Here is a 21,510-nt window from a genome sequence, read left to right as displayed (position 1 = left end):
AGAGACGGGGTTTCACCATGTTAGCCAGGATGGTCTTGATCTCTTGACCTTGTGATCCGCCCGCCTCGGCCTCCCAAAGTGCTCAGATTACAGGCGTGAGCCACTGCCCCCCGCCGGGAGACTATTGTTTAAGCTGTTTCTATCTTCTTCCTCATCAGATTGTTCCTTTGCCTGTCAAGGGTGGCGAGGTGCCTGGAATTTCCCTTAGAGGAACTCAGGACTCAAGATTCTTTTGTTTTGTTTTGAGACAGTCTTGCTCTGTCGCCCAGGCTGAAGTGCAGTGGCATGATCTTGGCTCGCTGCAACCTCAGCCTCCTGGGTTTACATGATTCTCCTGCCTCAGTCTCCCAAGTAGCTGAGATTACAGGCGCCCATCACCATGCCCGGCTAATTTTTTTGTATTTTTAGTAGAGATGGGGTTTCACCATTTAGCCAGGCTCGTTTTGAACTCCTGACCTCAAGGAATCTGCCTGCCTTGGCCTCCCAAAGTACTGAGATTACAGGTGTGAGCCACTGTGCCTGGACCTTTTTTTACCTTTGGAGACAGGCTCTCGCTCTGTTGCCCAGGCTGAGTGCAGTGGCACAATAACAGCTCACTTCAGCCTTGACCTCCTGGGCTCAAGTGATCCTCCCACCTCAGCCTCCTGAGTAGCTGGGACTACAGGCATGTGCCGCCACACCTGGCTAACTTTTTAGCTTTTGCGGAGATGGGGTCTTGCTATATTGTCCAGGCTGGTCTCAAACTCCTGGACTCAAGCGATCCTCTTGCCTTGGACTTCCAAAGTGCTGGGCTTACAGGCATAAGCCACCATGCCCAGCCAACCCAGTTTCTCTACTTTAAAATTACCATCTTTCAGCCAGTTGCAGTGGCTCATGCCTATAATCCCAGCACTTTGGGAGGCCGAGGCGGGCAGATCACAAGGTCAGGAGCTCGAGACCAGCCTCACCAACATGGTGAAACTCCGTTTCTACTAAAAATACAAAAATTAGCTGGGCGTGGTAGTGTGCGCCTGTAATCCCAGCTAGTTGGGAGGCTGAGGCAGGAGAATCGCTTGAACCTGGGAGGCAGAGGTTTCAGTGAGCCAAGATCACGCTATTGTACTCAAGCCTGGGTGACAGAGTGAGACTCCATCTCAAAAAAAAAAAAAAAAAATTATCATCTTTCCCTTTGTAGTTAATAAATATGGCCAGACACGGTGGCTCACGTCTGTAATCCTAGCACTTTGGGAGGCTGAGGCGGGTGGATTACCTGAGATCAGGAGTTTGAGACGAGTCTGACAAACATGGTAAAACCCTGTCTCTACTAAAAATACAAAAAGTAACTGGGCATGATGGCGCGTACCTATAATCCCGCCACTACACTCCAGTCTGGGTGACAAAGTGAGACTCCATCTCAAAAACAAAACAAAACAAACAAAAACAAAAACAGGCCTGGCGCAGTGGCTCACGTCTGCCCGGAGGCAGAGGTTGCAGTGAGCTGAGATTGCACCATTGCACTCCAACCTGGGCGACAGAGCGAGACTCTGTCTCAAAAAAAACCAAACCAAAAAAAATCCCCAAAACAAAAATCATAAATATTTTAGAAGGAAGAATAGCCCCCCCCACAGCCCTGCCCAAGATATTCACATCCTAACCCCTGGGATCTGTGAACCTTGGTTCCAAGCAAAGGGGAATTACAGCGACAGATGCAATGAAGGTCACTGGTCGGCCGACTCGGAGACAGGAGGTGCCCTGGGCCAGCTGGTGGCCCCATGTCATCACGAAGGGCCTTGACAGCAGATGAGGGAGGCAGGAGATCAGTGTCGGGGCCAACAGGGTGAGGACTCGACTGGCTTTGGCTGGCTTTCAGGTGTGGGATAGGCCACGAGACAAGGGGCTCAAGTGCTTCCAGAAACTGGAAAGGCCGGAACAGCTTCTCCCCTGGAGCTCCAAAAGCAATCGGCCCTGCACACACCCTGATTTTGGCGGAGTGAGGCTGGGCTGGACTTCCGACCTACAGAACAGTTAGAGAATACATTTGCAGTTTAATTAATTTATTTTTTGAGACCGAGTCTCGCTCTGTCGCCCAGGCTGGAGTGCAGTGGCGCCATCTCGGCTCACTGCAAGCTCTGCTTCCTGGGTTCACGCCATTCTCCTGCCTCAGCCTCCCGAGTAGCTGGGACTACAGGCGCCCGCCACCACGTCCCGCTAATTTTTTGTATTTTTAGTAGAGAGGGGGTTTCACAGTGTTAGCCAGGATGGTCTCGATCTCCTGACCTCGTGATCTGCCCGCCTCGGCCTCCCAAAGTGCTGGGATTATAGGCGTGAGCCACCACGCCCTGATACATTTGCATTTTTTAAAAATAGAGACAGTTCTGGCCATGTTGGTCTTGAACTCCTGGCCTCAAGCAATCCTTCTGCCTTGGCCTCCCAAAGTGCTAGGATTATGGGCGTGAGCCTCCGCACTCAGCCTAAATTTGCATTTTTAAGGGACTAAGTTTGAGATAATTTGTTATGCCAGCAGTAGAAAGCTAAGTTATCTTGGAGGTGATGTTTCTTTTTTTTTAGATGGAGTTTCTCTCTTGTTGCCCAGTTTCTCTCTTGGAGCCCCAGAGTGAAGGAGGCAGAACAGGCCCCAGGGCTCACCCCAGGCCGACCTCGGTGGGCTGGTGCAACACACAGGCATGATGTGGCCACCCTCCCATCCCCAGGCCCCCCTCAGCACTCCTCTTCGACTTTATTGACATTTATTTCCAAAACGTGACGATAGGCAAACTCAGATAAATGACACACATAGACCGCGTGAACCCTCTCATATTTACCAGATAATAAAATAGTAGCACTGACAAAGGCTCAAATTTTTTGTTATTCTTCCCCAGAGACAGGCTCACTCTGTTGCCCAGGCTGGTCTTGAACTCCTGGCCACAGGTGATCCTCCCACCTTGGTCTCCCAAAGTGTTGAGGTAAAAGGCATGAGCCACCGCACTCGGCCAATCTAATTTTTAAAAACACCTTTTCCTCACTGGCTGGAGCACGTTCTACTTTACTGGGAACTGAATGAATGTGCAACTCTAATTACAGCCCCTCCGAAGTGCAATGGCTTGGGAACCTCCCGTTCCGGGAAGCGGCCTGCAGAGCCCTCCTCCTACAAGTGTGAGCACAGGGTCAGGGTTCCATCCAAGCAAGCACCTGCTTCCTATTTTCCGACTAATTTCGGTCCCCTGATACGGAATCCGGGATCCTGCAGACAGGCAGCGGGTGACAGCAAGCGCAAGGGTGTTCGATGACACCTGGAGAGGTCAGGAGAGCCAGTCCTGCGGTGCAGAGGAAGAAACCCAGCACAGAGGCCAACAAAGCCAGCCCCAGCCTCTGCCAATAAAACATATAAATGAGCCCTGGGGGCTGGAGGAGCGCCACAGGATCCAAGCTGGCTGCCGGATCCGAGTGGGATCGGGGTGCCGACTGTGGGACATGGGTGGGATGGGGTGCCGGCTGCGGGACTCGGGTGGGATCGGGGTGCGGGCTATGGGACTGGGGCGGGATCGGGGTGTCATCTATGGGATCGAGGTGCTGGCTATGGGACTGGGGTGGGATCGGGGTGCTGGCTATGGGACTGGGGTGGGATCGGGGTGAGTGCCGGCTGTGGGATCGGGGTGCCGGCTGCGGGACTGGGGTGGGATCGGGGTGCCGGCTGTGGGACAGCAGTGGGACCGGGGTGTTAGCTATGGGATCGGGGTGGGTGCCAGCTGTTGGGCTGGGGTGGGATCGGGGTGCCAGCTGCGGGACTGGGGTGGGATCGGGGTGCCGGCCGTGGGACAGCGGTGGGACCGGGGTGTTAGCTATGGGATTGGGGTGGGTGCCGGCTGTTGGGCAGGGGTGGGATCGGGGTGTCGGCTGTGGGACTGCGATAGGATCGGGGTGCTGGTTGTGGCACTGGGGTGACAGCTTGAGGGGTGACCGAGCCCTCCCTCCCGGCCGCTCCCGGATGCCCCTCGCCCTCCACGCTGGGAGCGCCGTGGCTGGCTGAGCCTCTGGCATGTTCCGCGTGAGTCCGCGCACCCTACAGCGTCCTCCTCCACAGCCTCGTGTTCAGGCGTCCGCCCCGCAGGGGAGTCCCCTCCGCGCCCATTCACACACAGCAGCGTCCGGGCGAGGAGCGCCCGTACCTGGAGGCCTGAAGGTACCGCCCTGCCGCGCGTGGGCACTGCTCCCTGGCGCCGTCCGTCCACTGACCATCGTCCCTCGGCCCGGCCGCCTGCGCGGGGCAGGCAACGCCCGACCGGGGGCCTCGGGACCAGGAGGAACCTGCGACGTTAGGAATTGACAGTGTCGGTCCGCGCACGCGCCCCGGGGCCCGTCGGGCCTTATTTCACGGCCCCGCCTTCCTCCTCCGCGAGCGCCAAATAAGTGTCCGGCCCGCCCAGCCCCGTGCGTGCGCGGCCCCGCCGCCTGCGTCACTAGGAAGCGCGCGCCCGCGCCGCCGCCGCCGCCGAATCCCCAACAAGGAGCGAAGCCCGCGGCCGCCGCCGCCGCCCGCCGCCGCCGCAGCTCCCGACGCCGTCGCCCCCGCCGGGCGCCCAAGCAGGCCCGGCGCGGCCCCAGGTAAGCGGCGCCGGCGAGCCCGCGGCCCCCCCGCGGCGAGGCCTCTCGCTCCGCTCACGCGCCGCCGTCCAGTCAGGGGTCCCTGCGGAGCGTCAGGACGTTACGGCGGGGGGAGGGGAGGGCCGGGGGAGGGGCGGCCGCGCGGGCGGCGGCGTCAGGCGCAACGGCGGCGTCAGGCGGGCGGCGCGGGCGGTGGCGGGCGCGGGCGGCGGCGCTTCCTGCCTCCATCTTGGCGCCGCGGGCGGGCGCGGGTTCGGCCTCCAGCGGCCTCCTCGGTGGACCCATCCCGGAGGGACCACGCCGCAGGGGTGCGACCCGCAGGGACCACCCCGCAGGCACCCGACCCGCAGGGGCCACCCCACAGGGACGCGACCCACAAGGACCACCCCGCAGGCACCCGACCCGCAGGGGCCACCACGCGACCCGCAGGGGCCACCCCGCAGGCACCCGACCCGCAGGGGCCACCACGCGACCCTCAGGGGCCACCCCACAGGGACGCGACCCCCAGGGACCACCCGCAGGCGTCTGACCTGCAGGGACGCGACCCCCAGGGGCCACCCCGCAGGCACCCGACCCGCAGGGACGCGATCCCCAGGGGCCACCCCTCAGGCACTCGACCCGCAGGGACGCGACCCACAGGGACCACCCCGCAGGCACCCGACCCGCAGGGACGCGACCCCCAGGGGCCACCCCGCAGGCACCCGACCCGCAGGGGCCACCCGGCAGGCACCCGACTCGTAGGGACGCGACCCGCAGGGGCCACCCCACAGGGACGCGACCCACAGGGACCACCCCACAGGGACGAGACCCACAGGGATCACCCCACTGGGACCCACTCTCAGGGACCTGACCGCAGGGACCACCCCACAGGGGCCCGCGTCACTGTAGACTCACAGGCGGGACCTGGGTCTGTGTAGAATCATGGTGGTGTGGACCCTGTTGGTCGGAGCTGATTTGTTGTGGGCCCGTCGTCAGTCATGGCATGTTATGTATCTGGTTACTGTGTAATTCCTGCGTGACTGAAAAGTCGTGACTGACTTTTCTGTTGAACCAGAATTCTCTTTCTTTGCTAACACTTCAAATAAAACAGTTTCAATTACATTAGTGTTGACCGTGCCGGTCAAGAATACTAGTTTAAAAATATTTTCTTGGGCCAGGTGTGATGGCTCACACCTGTAATCCCACCACTTTGGGAGCCCGACGTGGGCGGATCATGAGGTCAGGAGTTTGAGAGCAGCCTGGCTAACACGGTGAAACCCTGTCTCTACTAAAAATACAAAAGTTAGCCGGGCGTGGTGGTGTGCACTTGTAATCCCAGCTACTTGGGAGGCTGAGGCAGGAGAATTGCTTGAACCCAGAAGGCAGAGGTTGCAGTGAGCGGAGATGGTGCCATTGCATTCCAACCTGGGTGACGGAGCAAGATTGCGTCTCAAAAAAGAAAAAGTAAAATAAAATATTTTCTCATATCTGATTTACCTAATAATTTGGAAACTCACTTCACACTAGTGGGGAACCCAAGCCTTGGGATCAAAGCTGGGTGGGTCTTGGCTTCAACACAGAAGGGGCTGTGGAGAGGCCAGGTGTAGTGGCTCACACCTATAATCCCAGCACTATGGGAGGTCAAGGTGGGAGGATCACTGGAGGTCAGGAGTTCGAGACCAGCCTGGCCAACATGGTGAAACCCCGTCTCTACCAAAAATGCAAAAATTAGCCAGGCGTGTTGGGTGCCTGTAGTCCCAGCTACTCGGGAGGCTGAGGCAGGAGAATCACTTCAACCCGGGAGGCGGAGGTTGCAGTGAGCCAAGATTTCGCCGTTGCACTCCAGCCTGGGTGACAGAGCGAGACTCCATCTCAAAAAAACAAAGAAGGAGCTGTGGAGAGAGGAGGGGGTGCTCGCCCTTGGGAAGGCAATGGGGCGAGGTGCTCTGTAGTGCTGCTTCTGTGTCTAAAGAGCATTGTATCAAGGACTTGCACTATTTTCTGTGAGGTAACTTTTGTGCATATTGCTTTGAACCTTTAATATAGTTGCCATTGGAGGCCAGGCTCGGTGGCTCACGCCTGTAATCCCAGCACTTTGGGAGGCAGAGGCGGGCGGATCATGAGGTCAGGAGATCGAGACTGTCCTGGCCAACATGGTGAAACCCCGTCTCTACTAAAAATACAAAAATTAGCTGGGCGTGGTGGTGGGCGCCTGTAATCCCAGCTACTCAGGAGGCTGAGGTAAGAGAATCGCTTGAACCCGGGAGGCAGAGCTTGCATTGAGCCGAGATCGCGCCACTGCAGTCCAACCTGGGCTACAGAGCGAGACTCTGTCTCAAAAAAAGAATATGTGTATGTATGCAGTTGCCATTGGAGAGGCTGGAATTCAGTTTTGTGCGTGTACATTGCGTAATCCTCTGCAAAGCCCTGAAGCTGTGACGAGGACCCCTGCCTGCAGTGAGGCTGTTGCCTCTTTGCGGCTCTCTGCTTAAATGACTTTAGTTGCCCCTGCTGAGCTTACCGTTATGAAAGCAGCGTCTCCTCAGTGAGAGTTAAACCCCGAGAAGTCAGCACGGGAGATCAGTAGTATTTTAAATGAAATTTTTATTTTTTAATTTTAATTTTTTTTTTTTTGAGACAGAGTCTCGCTCTGTTGTCTAGGCTGGAGTGCAGTGACACAATCTTGGCTCGCTGCAGCCTCTGCCTCCGGAGTTCAAGAGATTCTCCTGCCTCAGCCTCCCAAGTAAGTGGGATTACAGGCACCCGCCACCATGCCCGGCCAATTTGTTTTTTTTTTTTTTGTATTTTTAGTAGAGACAGGGTTTCATCATGGTGGCCAGGCTGGTCTTGAATTCCTGACCTCAGGTGATCCGCCCGCCTCGGCCTTCCAAAGTGATGGGATTACAGGCGTGAGCCACCACGCCTGGCCAAATTTTTGAATTTTTTTTTTTTCTGAGACAGGGTCTTGCTCTGTCGCCCAGGCTGAAGTGTAGTGGTGCAGTCTTGGCACACTGCAGCCTCTGCCTCCCGGGTTCAAGCAGTTCTCTCACTTCAGCCTCCTGAGTAGCTGGGATTACATGGGCACACCACCACGCCCAGCTAATTTTTGTGTTTTCAGTAGAGACAAAACAGGCTGGTCTAACTCCTGACCTCAGGTGATCTGCTCGCCTCGGCCTCCCAAAGTGCTAGGATTATGGGCGTGAGCCACCACACCTGGCCTGAGTAAAATTTTAAAGTGGCTTTTTTTTTTTTTTAAGAGAGAGTCTCACTCTGTCACCCAGGCTTGAGTGCAGTGGCATGATCTTGGCTCACTGCAACCTCTGCTGCCCGGGTTCAAGCGATTCTCCTGCCTCAGCCTCCCAAGTAGCTGAGATTACAGGCACCTGCCACCGTGCCCGGCTAATTTTTGTATTTTTAGTAGAGACGGGGTTTCACCGTATTGATCAGGCTGGTCTTGAACTCCTGACCTCATGATCCACCCGCCGCGGCCTCCCAAAGTGCTGGGATTACAAGTGTGAGCCACCGCGCCCGGCCTAAAGTGGCTTTTTATTCATGTTTGTTTAAAGTTCTTTATTTTGAAGCCTAAGTCTACAACAACAAAGTTATGCTAGTGAAAAAGAATTATATTTGAGAAATATGAAGTAAGTCCGCCAGTGTAAACGAATTCATCATTGTACGAAGTAAGTCCACCAGTGTAAACGAATTCATCATTGTAACTTTTCTGGCTAAAAAGCACCTGAAGACAGTGTTCAGAGACCCTGATGCCCTAATGGGAAATTGCCCACCAGCAGCTGGAGGGGTTCGCCTGTGAGCCCCCTTTCCCCTTAGGCGCTCTGTCCTAGATGGCCGCCATTTAAATTGAGTGACAGTAAACGGCTCATCATGTTCCAGGATGTTCTTAATTTGTGAAATTTTTTTTTCCCTCATTTAAACAGTACATTTTCCTTCCATCACTCATTTTCGATACCCTCCTGAAACAGGAAACGGGGAGTAGTTTCTTGTCCCTTGCACTTAGTCCTTAGTGCTTGTGTTTAGATGTGTTCCGTGAATACTTTGAGTAGTGTTCATGTGGAGCCCTCACTGGTGTTCTCTGGGCTCTGGGCGCTGCCTCTTCTTACCCTAAACCTACCACAGCCCTCCCCGCTACTCACCGTCCGCCACACTCACTGCTCTCCCAGGCCAGGCTGGCGTCAGTAACAAGTGCGGGGTCTTTGCTGCGGGTGGTACCCAGCTCCCCACGGTTTCTTTTTGCTTCCTTTTCTTTGAGAATGGCTCTTTCCTTCATGGTGTTTAACCACCATCCCCTCTGTTCAGATCACCTACATTTCTTGGTTCCTTGGATCTCTGGTCAAGGGTTACTTCAGAGACTGGCTGCCTTTTGCGATTGGTGGCCCAGGAAATCGTAGCTTTCTTTTCTCCCCTTTGTCTTGCCTGTGGCCCTTTACCTTTGAGTTGTGTGGAGACCCATGCCCAGATAGGAAGAAGTAGAGCCCCCTAGTCCAGTGCATACCCAGACAAAAGACAGCCTGTGGAATGGAGGGAAAGAAGCTAGGGTGGCCTGAGGACCTTTTGTTCTCTTGCGGACTTCCTGGCTCCCTGAGACATTCAGAAAAATGTTCCCATGCTAGAAAATGTCGGTTGAGTAAGATTTAGCAAGAACCGTGAGACCTGAAGGCACATTTTGTGATCGATTGTTCAGTTTGGGTGAGTTAGTTCTGGCATTGAAGGCATAATTGCAGAGGCCTGGCTGGGCTATGAGTGCCTCCCCTTAGTGAGTGCAGGGCCAGACTCTCCGCAGGGGACCACTGCGTGCCAGGTTGGGGTGGACCCACTCCTGTCCTTAGACACACTTGTTTGTTACAGTCCTAGGGGCAGGTGATGTTATTTTTATATTAACAATGATGATTTTAAAAGTTCTGGAAGATTTTATTTTCTTTTTTTTCTTTTCTTTCTTTCTTTTTTTTGTGACAAGGTCTTGATCTGTTGCCCAGGCTGGAGCGCAGTGGCACAACCATGGCTCACTGCAGCCTTGACCTCCTGGGCTTAGGTGATCCTCCTGCCTCAGCCTCCAGAGTAGCTGCAACTACAGGCGTGCACACCACTATGCCTGGCTATTTTTTATTATTTATTTAGCAGAGATGGGGTGTTGCTGTGTTGCCCAGGCTGGTCTCAAACCCCTGAGCTCAAGCGGTCCTCTTGCCTTGGCCTCCCAAAGTCCTGGGATTACAGGTGTGACACCATGCCTGGCCATGAAAATTTTTCTTTCTTTAAAAAGTTTTTATATTCTGTACTTTCTAGTCTATATCTAATCCTAATGAGTCATTCTATTATAGTAGCATTACAGTGTTTTTATTACGGTAAAATATACATAACATAAAATTTAACCATTTTAAACTTTTTTTTTTTTTTTTTTGAGACGGAGTTTCGTTCTTGTTGCCCAGGCTGGAGTGCAGTAGCACGATCTCGGCTCACTGCAACCTCTGCCTCCTGGGTTCAAGCAGGTCTCCTGCCCCAGCCTCCCAAGTAGCTGGGACTACAGGTGTCTGCCACCACGCCTGGCTAATTTTTAGTATTTTTAGTCAAGACGGGATTTCACTGTGTTGGCCAGGATGGTCTCGAACTCCTGACCTCAAGCGATCCGCCCCCGCTTCAGCCTCCCAAAGTGCTGGGATTACAGGCGTGAGCCACCACGCCCAGCCCATTTTAACTGTTTTTAAATGTGTGGTTCAGCACCATTCAGAACAGCCACAGTGATTGTGCAGCCATCACCGCCGTCCATTTCCAGAGCTTTTCATCATCCCAAACAGAAATTCTGTACTCATTAAAGAACAACTCCCTGTGCTCCCTCCCCCAGCCCCTGGTCACTTCTGTTCTACTTTCTTTCTTTTTCGTTTTTTGAGAGAGTTCTCACTCTGTTGCCCAGACTGGAGTGCGGTGCTGTGATCACAGCTCATTGCAGCCTCAATCTCCTAGGCTCAAACGATCCTCCAGCCCCGCCTTCCGAGTAGCTGAGACTATCCCAGCTTTGTGTATTTTCTTTTGGTTGTCGTTTTTAATTTTCACATTTCTGTTTGGTTATAACTCCTGTTTCTATACCAAGATTTTCTTTCCACTTGGTTGAGAGTGTTTGCTTTCCTCTTGGAGGTGGTCTGATAGCACCTGAAAGTCTCTGGATTCTGCGTTCAAGAGCCAGCTTCTCTTGTGTATTTGTTCCTTTGAGAATCAACCAGACTACCCTTTGCCAGGAAGTTTGATCGTGTTCTGGATGCTTTGACTACTATGCTATGGACTCTGGGTCTTGTTTTAAGTTTCACAGAGAATGTAGACTTTTTTTTTTCATAGCAAGAAATCGACCTGGTTAGGTTCAGGCTGCAAATTTTGCACCCCGTTCCTGTGTCTGTGTTCTTAGGCCAGTTTATTTTAGAGACTTTCCAGTGCACTGTGAATCTGTCCCATATGCGCCATTGGGGCCCATCTGAGACTTGGGCAGTGGCCTATCCTGTAGGTCAGTTTTCTTCCCTTTGCCCTTTAGGGTCAGGACCACGTAGAGACTGTCTTGGGATGACCCAGGCACTCACACACAGCTGTGTGCCATCCTCTCTTCTCCCCTCTCCTCTTGTCGCCTCCCCCACACTCTGACTCCAGGCTCGTTGCCCTCTGGCTGGAAACCAGGGGCTTTTGTGTTCCCTGTGCTAGGTAGGGGATGGAGAGTGAGAGGGCAACAGGGAGCCCCCACACTCTTGGGCCACCATTCGTTTAGTCAGGAGGAAGATTCCCCTGTCTCCAAGCTTTTTGGGCCAGGACAGCCATTATCACCGGGTTTTAGCAGGGGTTGGACTTGCTGAAGGCAAAGCCAGGAAAGACAAAATAATAATAATTTTTAAACCTGGGGCAGGCCAGGCACGGTGCCTCACACCTGCAATCCCAGCACTTTGGGAGGCCGAGGTGAGTGGATCACCTGAGGTCAGGAGTTTGAGACCAGCCTGGGCAACATGGTGAAACCTGTAATCCCAGCAATTGGAGAGGCTGAGGCAGGAGAATCACTTGAACCCAGGAGGTGAAGCTTGCAGTGAGCCTAGATCGTGCCATTGCATTCCAGCCTGGGCGACAGAGCGAGACTCCATCTCAAAAAAAACCCAAAAACCCAAAAAAACCCAGGGCATTTCCCTCCTCTCTTTCTGTCTTGAATGGGTTTCCCTTCCCGTTCCACAGACTAGCGAGGACTTCTTGGAGTGCTTTCTGCACCTGAAACTCAGTTCAGGGATTGGGGCTGGCTTTGAGTTCAGGCCAGGAGAGACGGAAGAACTGGCAAGCCGGGAGCCTGCATCCAGGGAAGTTGCTTGGAATTCCACGCCCCTCCTGTCCTCCTGCTCTGAGCCCCACGTGGAGGGAGTGGCTCTGTGCTTTCTACCCAAGGGTTTCAGCTTATCCAGTGGGAAAAACGGGTGGAGTGCACTTACACCGCCCTTGGAACCAGAGCCTGGAGTAGCCCTTCTGTTGCCGCTCGTTTTTGTCAGGAGGTAGCAGTCTGGGACTCAAGGGTGGGTCTTTGGAGCTGATTAGAGACGCCTTTGTGAGTGCTATGTTGTGTGGATGTGGTGATGACTCCATCCCTGTGCCCTGCCTTTCTTCCTCCAGGACTTGGGACCCTGGAGGACTGACGCTGCTGGCCTGGGCGTCCCCTTCTGCTGAGCCATGGCGACTCCCGACGTGAGTGTGCACATGGAGGAGGTGGTGGTTGTGACAACTCCGGACACTGCAGTGGACGGCAGTGGTGTGGAGGGGGTGAAGACCGTGTTGGTGACGACCAACTTGGCCCCTCACGGGTAAGCTCGGGCCTCGGTGCCATTGGGGCTGATGGGGGCTTGGGTTGGGCTGTCCTTGGCACAGCTGGCATTAACGTAGTAAGGGACAAGTGTCAGGATTTTTCTAGTTCCAGTTCTTCTGAGACTGGACTCAAATGTGTGTGTAAGTAGAGAGCGAAGAAAAGCAGAAATGGCACGGGGACCAGAAGACCCAGCTGCAGCTGCGGGGAGGCCTCCCGTACCTGCACGGCCACGTGGCTCCACGTCCTGAAAGGCCGTGATTTCTCATGTGAGAGGGAGTGGTAGGGATGTCAGAGAGCTGGCCTTTCATAAATGAAGTGAAGAGTCAGTGATTTTCTTGACAGTCTTCGTGAAACTGTGAGTGTTTTCTTCCTCATCTCTGTACCAGATGTCCGATTCAATGTTAGTTGGCAAAAATGCTAACATTTGCCCAAACTGCCAGCTTTGTTTTGCTGCCCGTAGGTGGAACTGCTAGGAGGTGGCAGAGCTGCTTCTGCTGTGAGCCGGTGTCACTCTTGCCTCTGCTGGGGTGAAATAAAGGCAGAGTCAGCCACGGGCAGTCCCAGGCTGCCATCCTTATTCTTCCTCCCCAGAGGGCTCTGGGCTGGGGCAGTCTTCCCGTTGGTCTCATCCTTGCTGTGTCTCATGTGTGGCATCTTCATGCTGACCTAGCATATCACTGAGCATGAGCTTTTGACTTTCTCACCATTTGACAGAGGACGACTCTAGACTGCCAACCCCTGCGCGGTGCAGGTCAGACCTCCCTTGGTGGACAGCGTGCAGGCAGCTGCTGCCTGGGAGGACCTGGCCCTGAGTTCCTTCCTGCCTTTCTTCCCTTGCTGTGGAGCCTGTTGTTGGACCCGAGGCTTTGACCTCCCTCCTGCATGTCAGGGTGGTGGAGGCTGTTGTGCGATCACAGAGCAAGACATGGACCTGTGTGGGTTCGTGGTGTGAGGTACCCTGTCCTCTCCTGTCTCATCCACAGAGCTGGTGGCCATGTCTGGAAATGCAGGAGTCTCTGAGTGGGACCTGCTAGCTGGATGTTCACACCTCCATTCTCCTTTTTCCTTTGTCAGCACCTTGGTGCACAGCTTCCGTGTTTTCCGGGCATGTGTCCATGATGTTTCCAGACATCTCCCACCCCACACCTCACCACTCTTGCCCAGAGAGGCAGTGCCCAAGTCCCTCCCTTGGGGCACCGTGGCCGCGGCTGCTGGGGTGGTGTCCACGTCTCCTCAGCCGAGCCCTGACATGGCCTGCAATGAGTAGTGTGGCAGCAGTGACCCTTGGTCAGAGAAGTCCACGTAGCTTTCTCATGGTGCCCTAGGGCTACTGCGAGGAGCCCAGGGTCATTTCTGACCTGGGGAGAGGCTGCTCTGATCCCAACTGAGCCCAGCTTTCGTGTCACCCACCCAGGCGTCTGGGTGGAAGCAGCCTCGGGGTAGGCCCAGTCCCATATCCAACTCTCCTCACCTGAGCCCTGACACCGTGGCCACGGCTGCCGGGGTGGTGTCCAAGTCACCTCACCCAAGCCCTGACACCGTGGCCGCGGCTGCTGGGGTGGTGTCCAGGTCACCTCACCTGAGCCCTGACACCGTGGCCGCGGCTGCCGGGGTGGTCTGGTCCAGCACCGGGTTGGGACCTTCAGTATCCTGAGCTCTAGGCCTTTCTTCCTGATCTGGTCTGACTCCCCAGACGGCGTGTGTCTTAGTCTGCTCGGGCTGCCATAGACTGTGTGGCCTGAACAGCAGAGAGTTATTTTCTTACAGTTCTGAAGGCTGAAGTCCAAGATCAGGGTCTGCCAGGTTCCGCTTTTGGGAGGACTCGCTTTCTACCTTGCAGATGGCCGACTTCTTGCTGTGTCCTCATGATGGAGAGGGAGGGAGAGAGAAAGATCTTTCTCTTTCACTTCTTAGAAGGTCACGGTCGGCCAGGCGCGGTGGCTCATGCCTGTAATTCCAGCACTGCGGGAGGCCGAGGGAGATCACTTGAGCCCAGTTCAGGACCAGCCTGGGTGACATGGCAAAACCCCATCTCTACAAAAAACACGGCGCACCACCAGCTGGGCGTGGTGGTAAGCACCTGTAGTCCCAGCTACTCAGGAGGCTGAAGCAGGAGGATCACCTGAGCCCAGGAGTTAGAGACAGCAGTGAGCTGTGATCGTGCCACTGTACTCCAACCTGAGTGATAGAGTGAGACCCAGTATCCAAAAAAAAAAACCACCAGACGGTCAAAGTCTTACTGGATGAGGGCCAACTTATATGACCTCATTTAAATTATCTCCTGAAGACCCCATCTTTAAATACAGTCACACTGGGGATGACGCCTTCAACATACGAATTTTACGGGGGACACAGTTCAGGATAACGCCTTCCCCTGACTCTCAGGGTCCTGTAGGCAGGAGCCTGCCTCCACCTCTCAGGGTCTTCTGCCAGGTGGGGCTGAGGATGGCAGGTAGCTGGATGGGTGAGGGTGGGACATCTTTTGGTTGCCCTCCTTTCCCTCATTCCTGCTGGCAGAGGTAGTTGATGTGCCAGGTCTCTAGATTTAGGGATTTCGGGTAGAAACTGAGCATCAGTCATCTCCCCACGGCCAGCCTCCGCCTCTCAGTCTGCGCCTTGCTGCTCTCTGCGTCTGCGCGCACCCTCCTGCTCCTCGCTTCTGGGTTTACGCTTTGGAAGCTCTTCCCTCTGCACTGTTGTGATGACTTCCATGAGGAGCCTATTCACGTGTGTGTTATTTTTATTTTTTTTTGAGATGGAGTCTCGCTCTTGTTGCCTAGGCTGGAGTGCAGTGGCGTGATCTCAGCTCACTACAACCTCTGCCTCCCGGGTTGAAGCAGTTTTCCTGCCTCAGCTTCCCAAGTAGCTGGCACGATAGGTGTGCGCCACCACATCCAGCTCATTTTTGTATTTTTAGTAGAGACGGGGTTTCACCATGTTGGCCAGGCTGGTCTCAAACTCCTGACCTTAGGTGATCTGCCCGCCTCAGCCTCCCAAAGTGCTGGGATTACAGGCGCGAGCCACTGTACCCGGCCCACATGTGTGTGTCTAATTTGCCATTTTATCAGGAAGTTTGTACAGCCTTTAAAAAATTAAATATAACCATTTTTATTACAAAATATATATGGTAGAAAATTATTTCATAGCTAGAATTATTTAGAAAGAAAAAGAAAATTAGAAAATACTGATAAGCAAAAATTCAAAAAGGCCATATTACTACTACCTAGAGATTCCTACTGTCAACACCTTAGAATAGATCTTTCCAGATGTTCTGTTTATATCAAAACATATGAATTTTTCTTTCCTTAAACCTTTTTATTATTAAACTCACGTACATGTTGAAAAGCACCCCAGGTGCTCATGTTCCGCTGAATGAACCCCCACAAAGGGAGCATGGGGCGTCGCCACACCGTGGAGCCCTGCACGTGCCCCTCGCGTTCCCAGCGTGAGACCCCACTGTGCACACGGCTTTCATTCTGGTTTGGCTTTAGTTAATGATCTTTGTCTTTCCATGTTGATGAATTTTCATCTCTTCTAATATTCAATTCAAATTTAAATTTCTTCCTATGTTGGCCAGGCCTGGTGGCTCCTGCCTGTAATCCGAGCACTTTGGGAGGCTGAGGTGGGAGGGTTGCTTGAGCCCAGGAGTTGAGACCAGCCCGAGCAATATAGTGAAACCTCGTCTCTACAAAAAATATAAAAATTATTTGGGTGTGGTGGCATGCACCTATGGTCCCAGCTGCATGGGAGGTTGAGGCGGGAGGATTGCTTGAGCCCGAGAGAGGTTGAGGCTGCAGTGAGCCAAGGTCATGCCACTGCACTCCAGCCTGGGTCACAGGGTGAGATCCTGTGTCAAAAAAAAAGAAAAAAGGAAAAGTTTTTTTCCCCGCAAAGTGGCTTTTACTGTTGGTTTGTCCAAGTCGGAGACCATCCCATTTAGTCCTCATATTGCCCATTAGCGTGTCACTCAGAAAAGTCTCTTTTTCGTGAACTGGCTCAACGAGGAGACTGGGCCAGATGTCCTGCAGGTGCCTTGCTGGGTTTGGAGGATCACAATTCACTACAGCAGCTGAGTTGTGCCTAGGCTCCAGTCTACAAAGCCAGGGTGTAGGGACCAGCCCCACAGGGTTGGTGGGTTTTCTCCTCGTATGCGGAGACGAGAGAGTGTAGAAATAAAGACACAAGACAAAGATAAAAGAAAAAGACAGCTGGGCCCGGGGGACCACTACCACCAAGATGCGGAGACCAGTAGTGGCCCCAAATGCCAGGTTGCACTATTTATTGGATACAAGACAAAGGGGCAGGGTAAGGAGTGTGAGCCATGTCCAGTGATAGGTAAGGTCATGTGGGTCACGTGTCCACTGGACAGGGGGCCCTTCCCTTCCTGGCAGCTGAGGCAGAGAGAGAGGAGAGAGAGAGAGAGACCGCTTACACCATTATTTCTGCTTATCAGAGACTTTCAGTACTTTCACTAATTTGCTGCTGCTATCTAAAAGGCAGAGCCAGGTGTACAGGATGGAACATGAAGGCGGACTAGGAGCGTGACCACTGAAGCACAGCATCACAGGGAGATGGTTAGGCCTCCGGATAACTGTGGGCGGGCCTGACTGATGTCAGGCCCTCCACAAGAGGTGGAGGAGTAGAGTCTTCTCTAAACTCCCTCGGGGAAAGGGAGACTCTCTTTCCCGGTTTGCTAAGTAGCGGGTGTTTTTCCTTGACACTGACGCTACCGCTAGACCACGGTCCACTTGGCAACGGGCGTCTTCCCAGACGCTGGTGTTACCGCTAGACCAAGGAGCCCTCTGGTGGCCTTGTCCAGGCATAACAGAAGGCTCGCACTCTTGTCTTCTGGTCAGTTCTCACCATGTCCCCTCAGCTCCTATCTCTGTATGGCCTAGTTTTTCCTGGGTTATGATTTCCTAGTTTTTCCTAGGTTATGCTTAGGCAAGGATTATTATAATATTGGAATAAAGAGTAATTGCTACAAACTAATGATGAATGATATTCATATATAATCATTTATGATCTAGATCTAGTATAACTATTCTTATTTTATGCATTTTATTACACTGGAACAGCTCGTGCCCTCAGTCTCTTGCCTCGGCACCTGGGTGGCTTGCCGCCCATACCAGGGTCCATCTGATGGAGTGGGTGTTTCCCAGTGTGACAAATGCAGGGCGGCCTTCACATCCTAGGGGGTCCCTTTACCCTGCCCTGCTCTGCACTCTTCCCTCCCCCTCCTGTCCAGACCACCCACATGCTAGACTCTCACACCCAAGATAAGTCTCATGAACATGTCACAGGAGCATCAAGGACACTGGAGTTACCCATTTGAAATGTGGAGAGTTCAACATTAAGTAAATTTTTATTGATAAACAAAAATGGGCCAGGCGCAGTGGCTCACACCTGTAATCCCAGCACTTTGGGAGGCCAGGGTGGGTGGATCACTTGTCAGGAATTTGAGACCAGTCTGGCCAACATGGTGAAACCCCGTCTCTACTAAAAGTACAAAAATTAGCCAGGCATGGTGGCGGGCGCCTGTAATCCAGCTACTTGGGAGGCTGCAGCAGGAGAATTGCTTGAACTGGGGAGATGGAGGTTACAGTGAGCCGAGATTGTGCCACTGCACTCCAGCCTGGGTGACAGAGCGAGACTCAGTCTCAAAAAAAAAAAAAAAAAGAAAACAAAAATGTTGTAGTAATAAAATCCTGCACAGTTGTCTTCGTACACAGTTGTGGCTTAGAGCTCTCTTCTGTGGGTGTCTTGCCGGCTGGTGGCAGTGACGGACCAGGGCAGTCGCAGACACAGGCGCACGGCTGGCGCAGTGCCCTGGAGGCTGGTGTCCCACTTGCTGTCTTGGTTTCCTGTGGTCACTGTGGAAGGTGGCTCCTGTAGGTTAGCTTTGCTTTATGAACACTGAGTAGGAGCTTTTTTTCTAGGATGTTAAAAGAATTTGCTCACATCTTATGCTTGAGTTAACTCTTTGAAGAACAGTGAGAAGTAGAGAGGAAATAATTGCCAAGTTCTCTTGCTTGCTCTGTTTATGATTGTGTCAGTTTTCTTTTGCTGTTTAAGAAAACACCCAATGGCAGGCACCTGTAGTCCCAGCTACTCGGGAGGCTGAGGCAGGGGAATGGCGTGAATCCGGGGGGCAGAGCTTGCAGTGAGCCAAGATTGCGCCACTGCACTCCAGCCTGGGCAACAGAGTGAGACTGCGTCTCCAAAAAAAAAAAAGAAAAAGAAAGAAAGAAAGAAACCACCCAAAACTTAGCGGCTTAAGACAAGACATAGTTATTATTTTTTTTAATTCTGTTGGTTGGTTCGTGGTTCTGCTGGTCTGGGCCGGCCTCACCAACCCCTGTCGTCAGCTGACAGCTTGGCAAGGACCTGCTGGTCTGGGTGGCCTTGGCCACAGGGGTCTCTGGAGGGAGGCAGTCTGAGGCACAGGTAGGCTCGGCTGGGTGGCTCTCCTCTGCTTTGCCAGGTCTGTGATCCTCCACCTGGAGGCCTGGACTTCTTTGCCCGGTAAGCCCACAGTTGCAGAGGAAAGTGGGCCTCCTGCTCACTTCTGTTGCCTTGAATGACGCAAGCGACATCACCAAGCACTGGTTCAAGGGCGGAGCTAAGACTGCCTCTTGGTAGGAAGTTACAAAACGTTGAGATCATTTCTGTGGCCACAGAATGACATTTCCATTCGTCCGCCTCCCGCCTTTTCCTGGGCCTTCCCAGCGCACCCCTTGTGGCCACATCGGGTCTGGGTGTGGCTGGGGCTTCTTGGTTATGGCACGTCTTGATCCAGAGACTGGTGAACTAAAACCTCGCGACTTCCCCTCCCCTACTGAGCGTGCGGTGGCAGACAAGACAGGACGGGCTCCAGGGCAGGTGGCCTGTTCGAAGGCGCCTCACTGATCCAAGATGGGGCAGGGTGGCCCTTTGGCCAGATGCAGCCAGAAAGCTTTCTAAGGTGTGAGGGAAGAGTGACAACCATAGCCCAGGTTGGTCTTTATTCTGAGACCATCTCTTTTTTAAATTTTCTATTTTTTATATTTTTTCCTTTCTTAGATTTCTGTGGGTCAGAACCATTTTTTACCTTGACAGAGTCTTTTGCCAGTGGAGAAAGTGGAGACATGAAATGATTTTTTGTTTTTCGAAACAGAGTCTCGTTCTGTTGCACAGACTGGAGTGCAGTGACACAGTCACGGCTCATGGCAGCTGTGACCTCCTGGGTTCAAGGAATCCTCCTGCCTCAGCCTCCTGAGTAGCTGGGACTCTACAGGCATGTGCCACCATGCCCGGCCCCGTGTAGATTTTTAGTACAGTGCTGGGACTGCAGGCATGTGCCACCACGCCTGGCTAATGGGCTCTCACTGTGTTGCCCAAGCTAGTCTTGAACTCCTGGACTCAAGCAGTCCTCCCACCTCAGCCTCCCGAAGCACTGGGGTTACAGGCTTGAGCCACCATGTCTGGCTGATGCAAAACAATTTGATCCCCTGGGGATTCCTTGTTTGGAGAAGAACCTTCTAGCTCCACTGTGTCTGGAATGTTCCTTGCGAGATCACACTAGTCAGATGTGCTTCCTTTTTTTTTTTGAGACCAAGTCTCACTCTGTCACACAGGCTGGAGTGCAGTGGCATGATCTCAGCTCACTGCAGCAGCCTCCACCTCCCGTGTTCAAGTAAATCTCTTGCCTCAGCCTCTTGAATAGCAGGGATTACAGGCACCCGCCACCACGCCTGCCTAAATTTTGTATTTTTCGTAGAGAAAGGGTTTCACCATATTGGCCAGGCTGGTCTTGAACTCCTGACCTCAAGTGATCCACCACCTTGGGCTCCCAAAGTGCTGGGATTATAGGCATGAGCCACCACGCCCAGCCTGTTTCTTCTCTTTTAAATTGCTGTGGCGTAAGGTCCTGCCAAGGTTTCCTCTGCCTCGTGGCACAGTGGCGGCTTCCACACACAAGAGCCGGGTCTGGGATGGCATTTATGCCCTTAGCCTGTGCCCTCTCCCCACGCAGAGGCAGCGCTGTGTGTCCCAGGCTGGGGACAGCAGTGCTTGTTTCCGGCAGTTTCTGAATTAGCCATGCTTGCAGCCTAACAAACCACCGCAGAGCTTGGTGGCTTAAAACAGCAGACACTGGTCATTTCTTAAGGTTTTCGGGCCTGGGCGGGTGCTGCTGGGTCTCGCCGGGGGGTCCAGGCTGGGCTCACTTGCATATCCGGGCATTGGTGGGCTGGCCGAGGCTCTGCATGTGGTCCTCATCTGCCAGGACACCTGCCTGGGTGTGCTTAGCAGGAGGAGAGCCAGAGTCCTCGTAGGGCCTCGTCACAGCCTCTTGGTCAAAGCTCTTCAAAGCTTGGCCCAAAGTCAAGTGGAGGGGGTGGGAAATAGCCCCCAGTCTTGATGGAGGGAGCCATGAAGGACCAGAGGGCATTTTTCAGTCTGCAGTTGCTTTACCAGGACGCCAAGGCTCTGCCCTCGCGGGACAGTCGCTTATGGAGCAGTGGAGAGTCTGCATGCACCTTCTTCTCTGAGAAGAGAACCCCACGTGGCAGCTGAGGCAGGGCTGTCTTGAAGGACTTAAAGATCCTCTTCTTTTTTGTGGGGAATTAAATCTGTTATTCTACCATCTGGAAATTGAGACTTCCTCTTGCTACATGTTTTTTTTGTTTTGTTTTCTTTTTTTGAGACAGAGTCTCACTCTGTCGCCCAGACTGGAGTGCAATGGCACGATCTCGGCTCACTGTAACCTCCACCTCCCGGGTTCACGCCATTCTCTTGCCTCAGCCTCCCGAGTAGCTGGGCCTACAGGTGCCCACCACCACGCCCGGCTAATTTTTTGTATTTTTAGTAGAGACGGGGTTTCACCGTGTTAGCCAGGATGGCCTCGATCTCCTGACCTTGTGATCCGCCCGCCTCGGCCTCCCAAAGTGCTGGGATTACAGGCGTGAGCCAACGCGCCCGGCTGGTGTGCGTGTGTTTTTAAGCAAACTTCTGGAAGTTTAGAAGTGCACACATCATACAGTTGGCTGTTATGAGGTGCACAGCTGGGAACCCCACCCAGACCTCTCCCAGCTTGTCCACATCATCTCCGCAGAGGCAGCTGCCCGCACAGCTTCCACAAA

The 21,510-nt window shown here is 53.5% G+C and overlaps 1 protein-coding gene across 2 annotated transcripts in view; it reads left to right on the top strand.

The window, feature by feature from the left end:
• The first annotated feature begins 4,438 nt into the window (after nt 1-4,438).
• GMEB2 (glucocorticoid modulatory element binding protein 2) overlaps nt 4,439-21,510 on the top strand; it is a 38,250-nt gene continuing 21,178 nt past the window's right edge. The window contains exons 1-2 of one of the 2 annotated variants that reach the window (XM_031007438.3): nt 4,439-4,581; nt 12,199-12,386. In XM_031007438.3, the coding sequence (XP_030863298.3) occupies nt 12,256-12,386 (131 nt within the window). In that variant the 5' untranslated portion in view covers nt 4,439-4,581; nt 12,199-12,255. Of the gene's footprint in view, nt 4,582-12,198; nt 12,387-21,510 lie in introns of those variants that run through there. The other variant, XM_019016753.4, reaches the window with a different exon arrangement.

Source organism: Gorilla gorilla, chromosome 21 (genome assembly GCF_029281585.2).
Source record: "Gorilla gorilla gorilla isolate KB3781 chromosome 21, NHGRI_mGorGor1-v2.1_pri, whole genome shotgun sequence".
Lineage (NCBI taxonomy): Eukaryota > Metazoa > Chordata > Mammalia > Primates > Hominidae > Gorilla > Gorilla gorilla.
The sequence above is the reverse complement of the archived record's forward strand: the minus strand, read 5'-3'. Positions and strand labels throughout refer to the sequence as shown.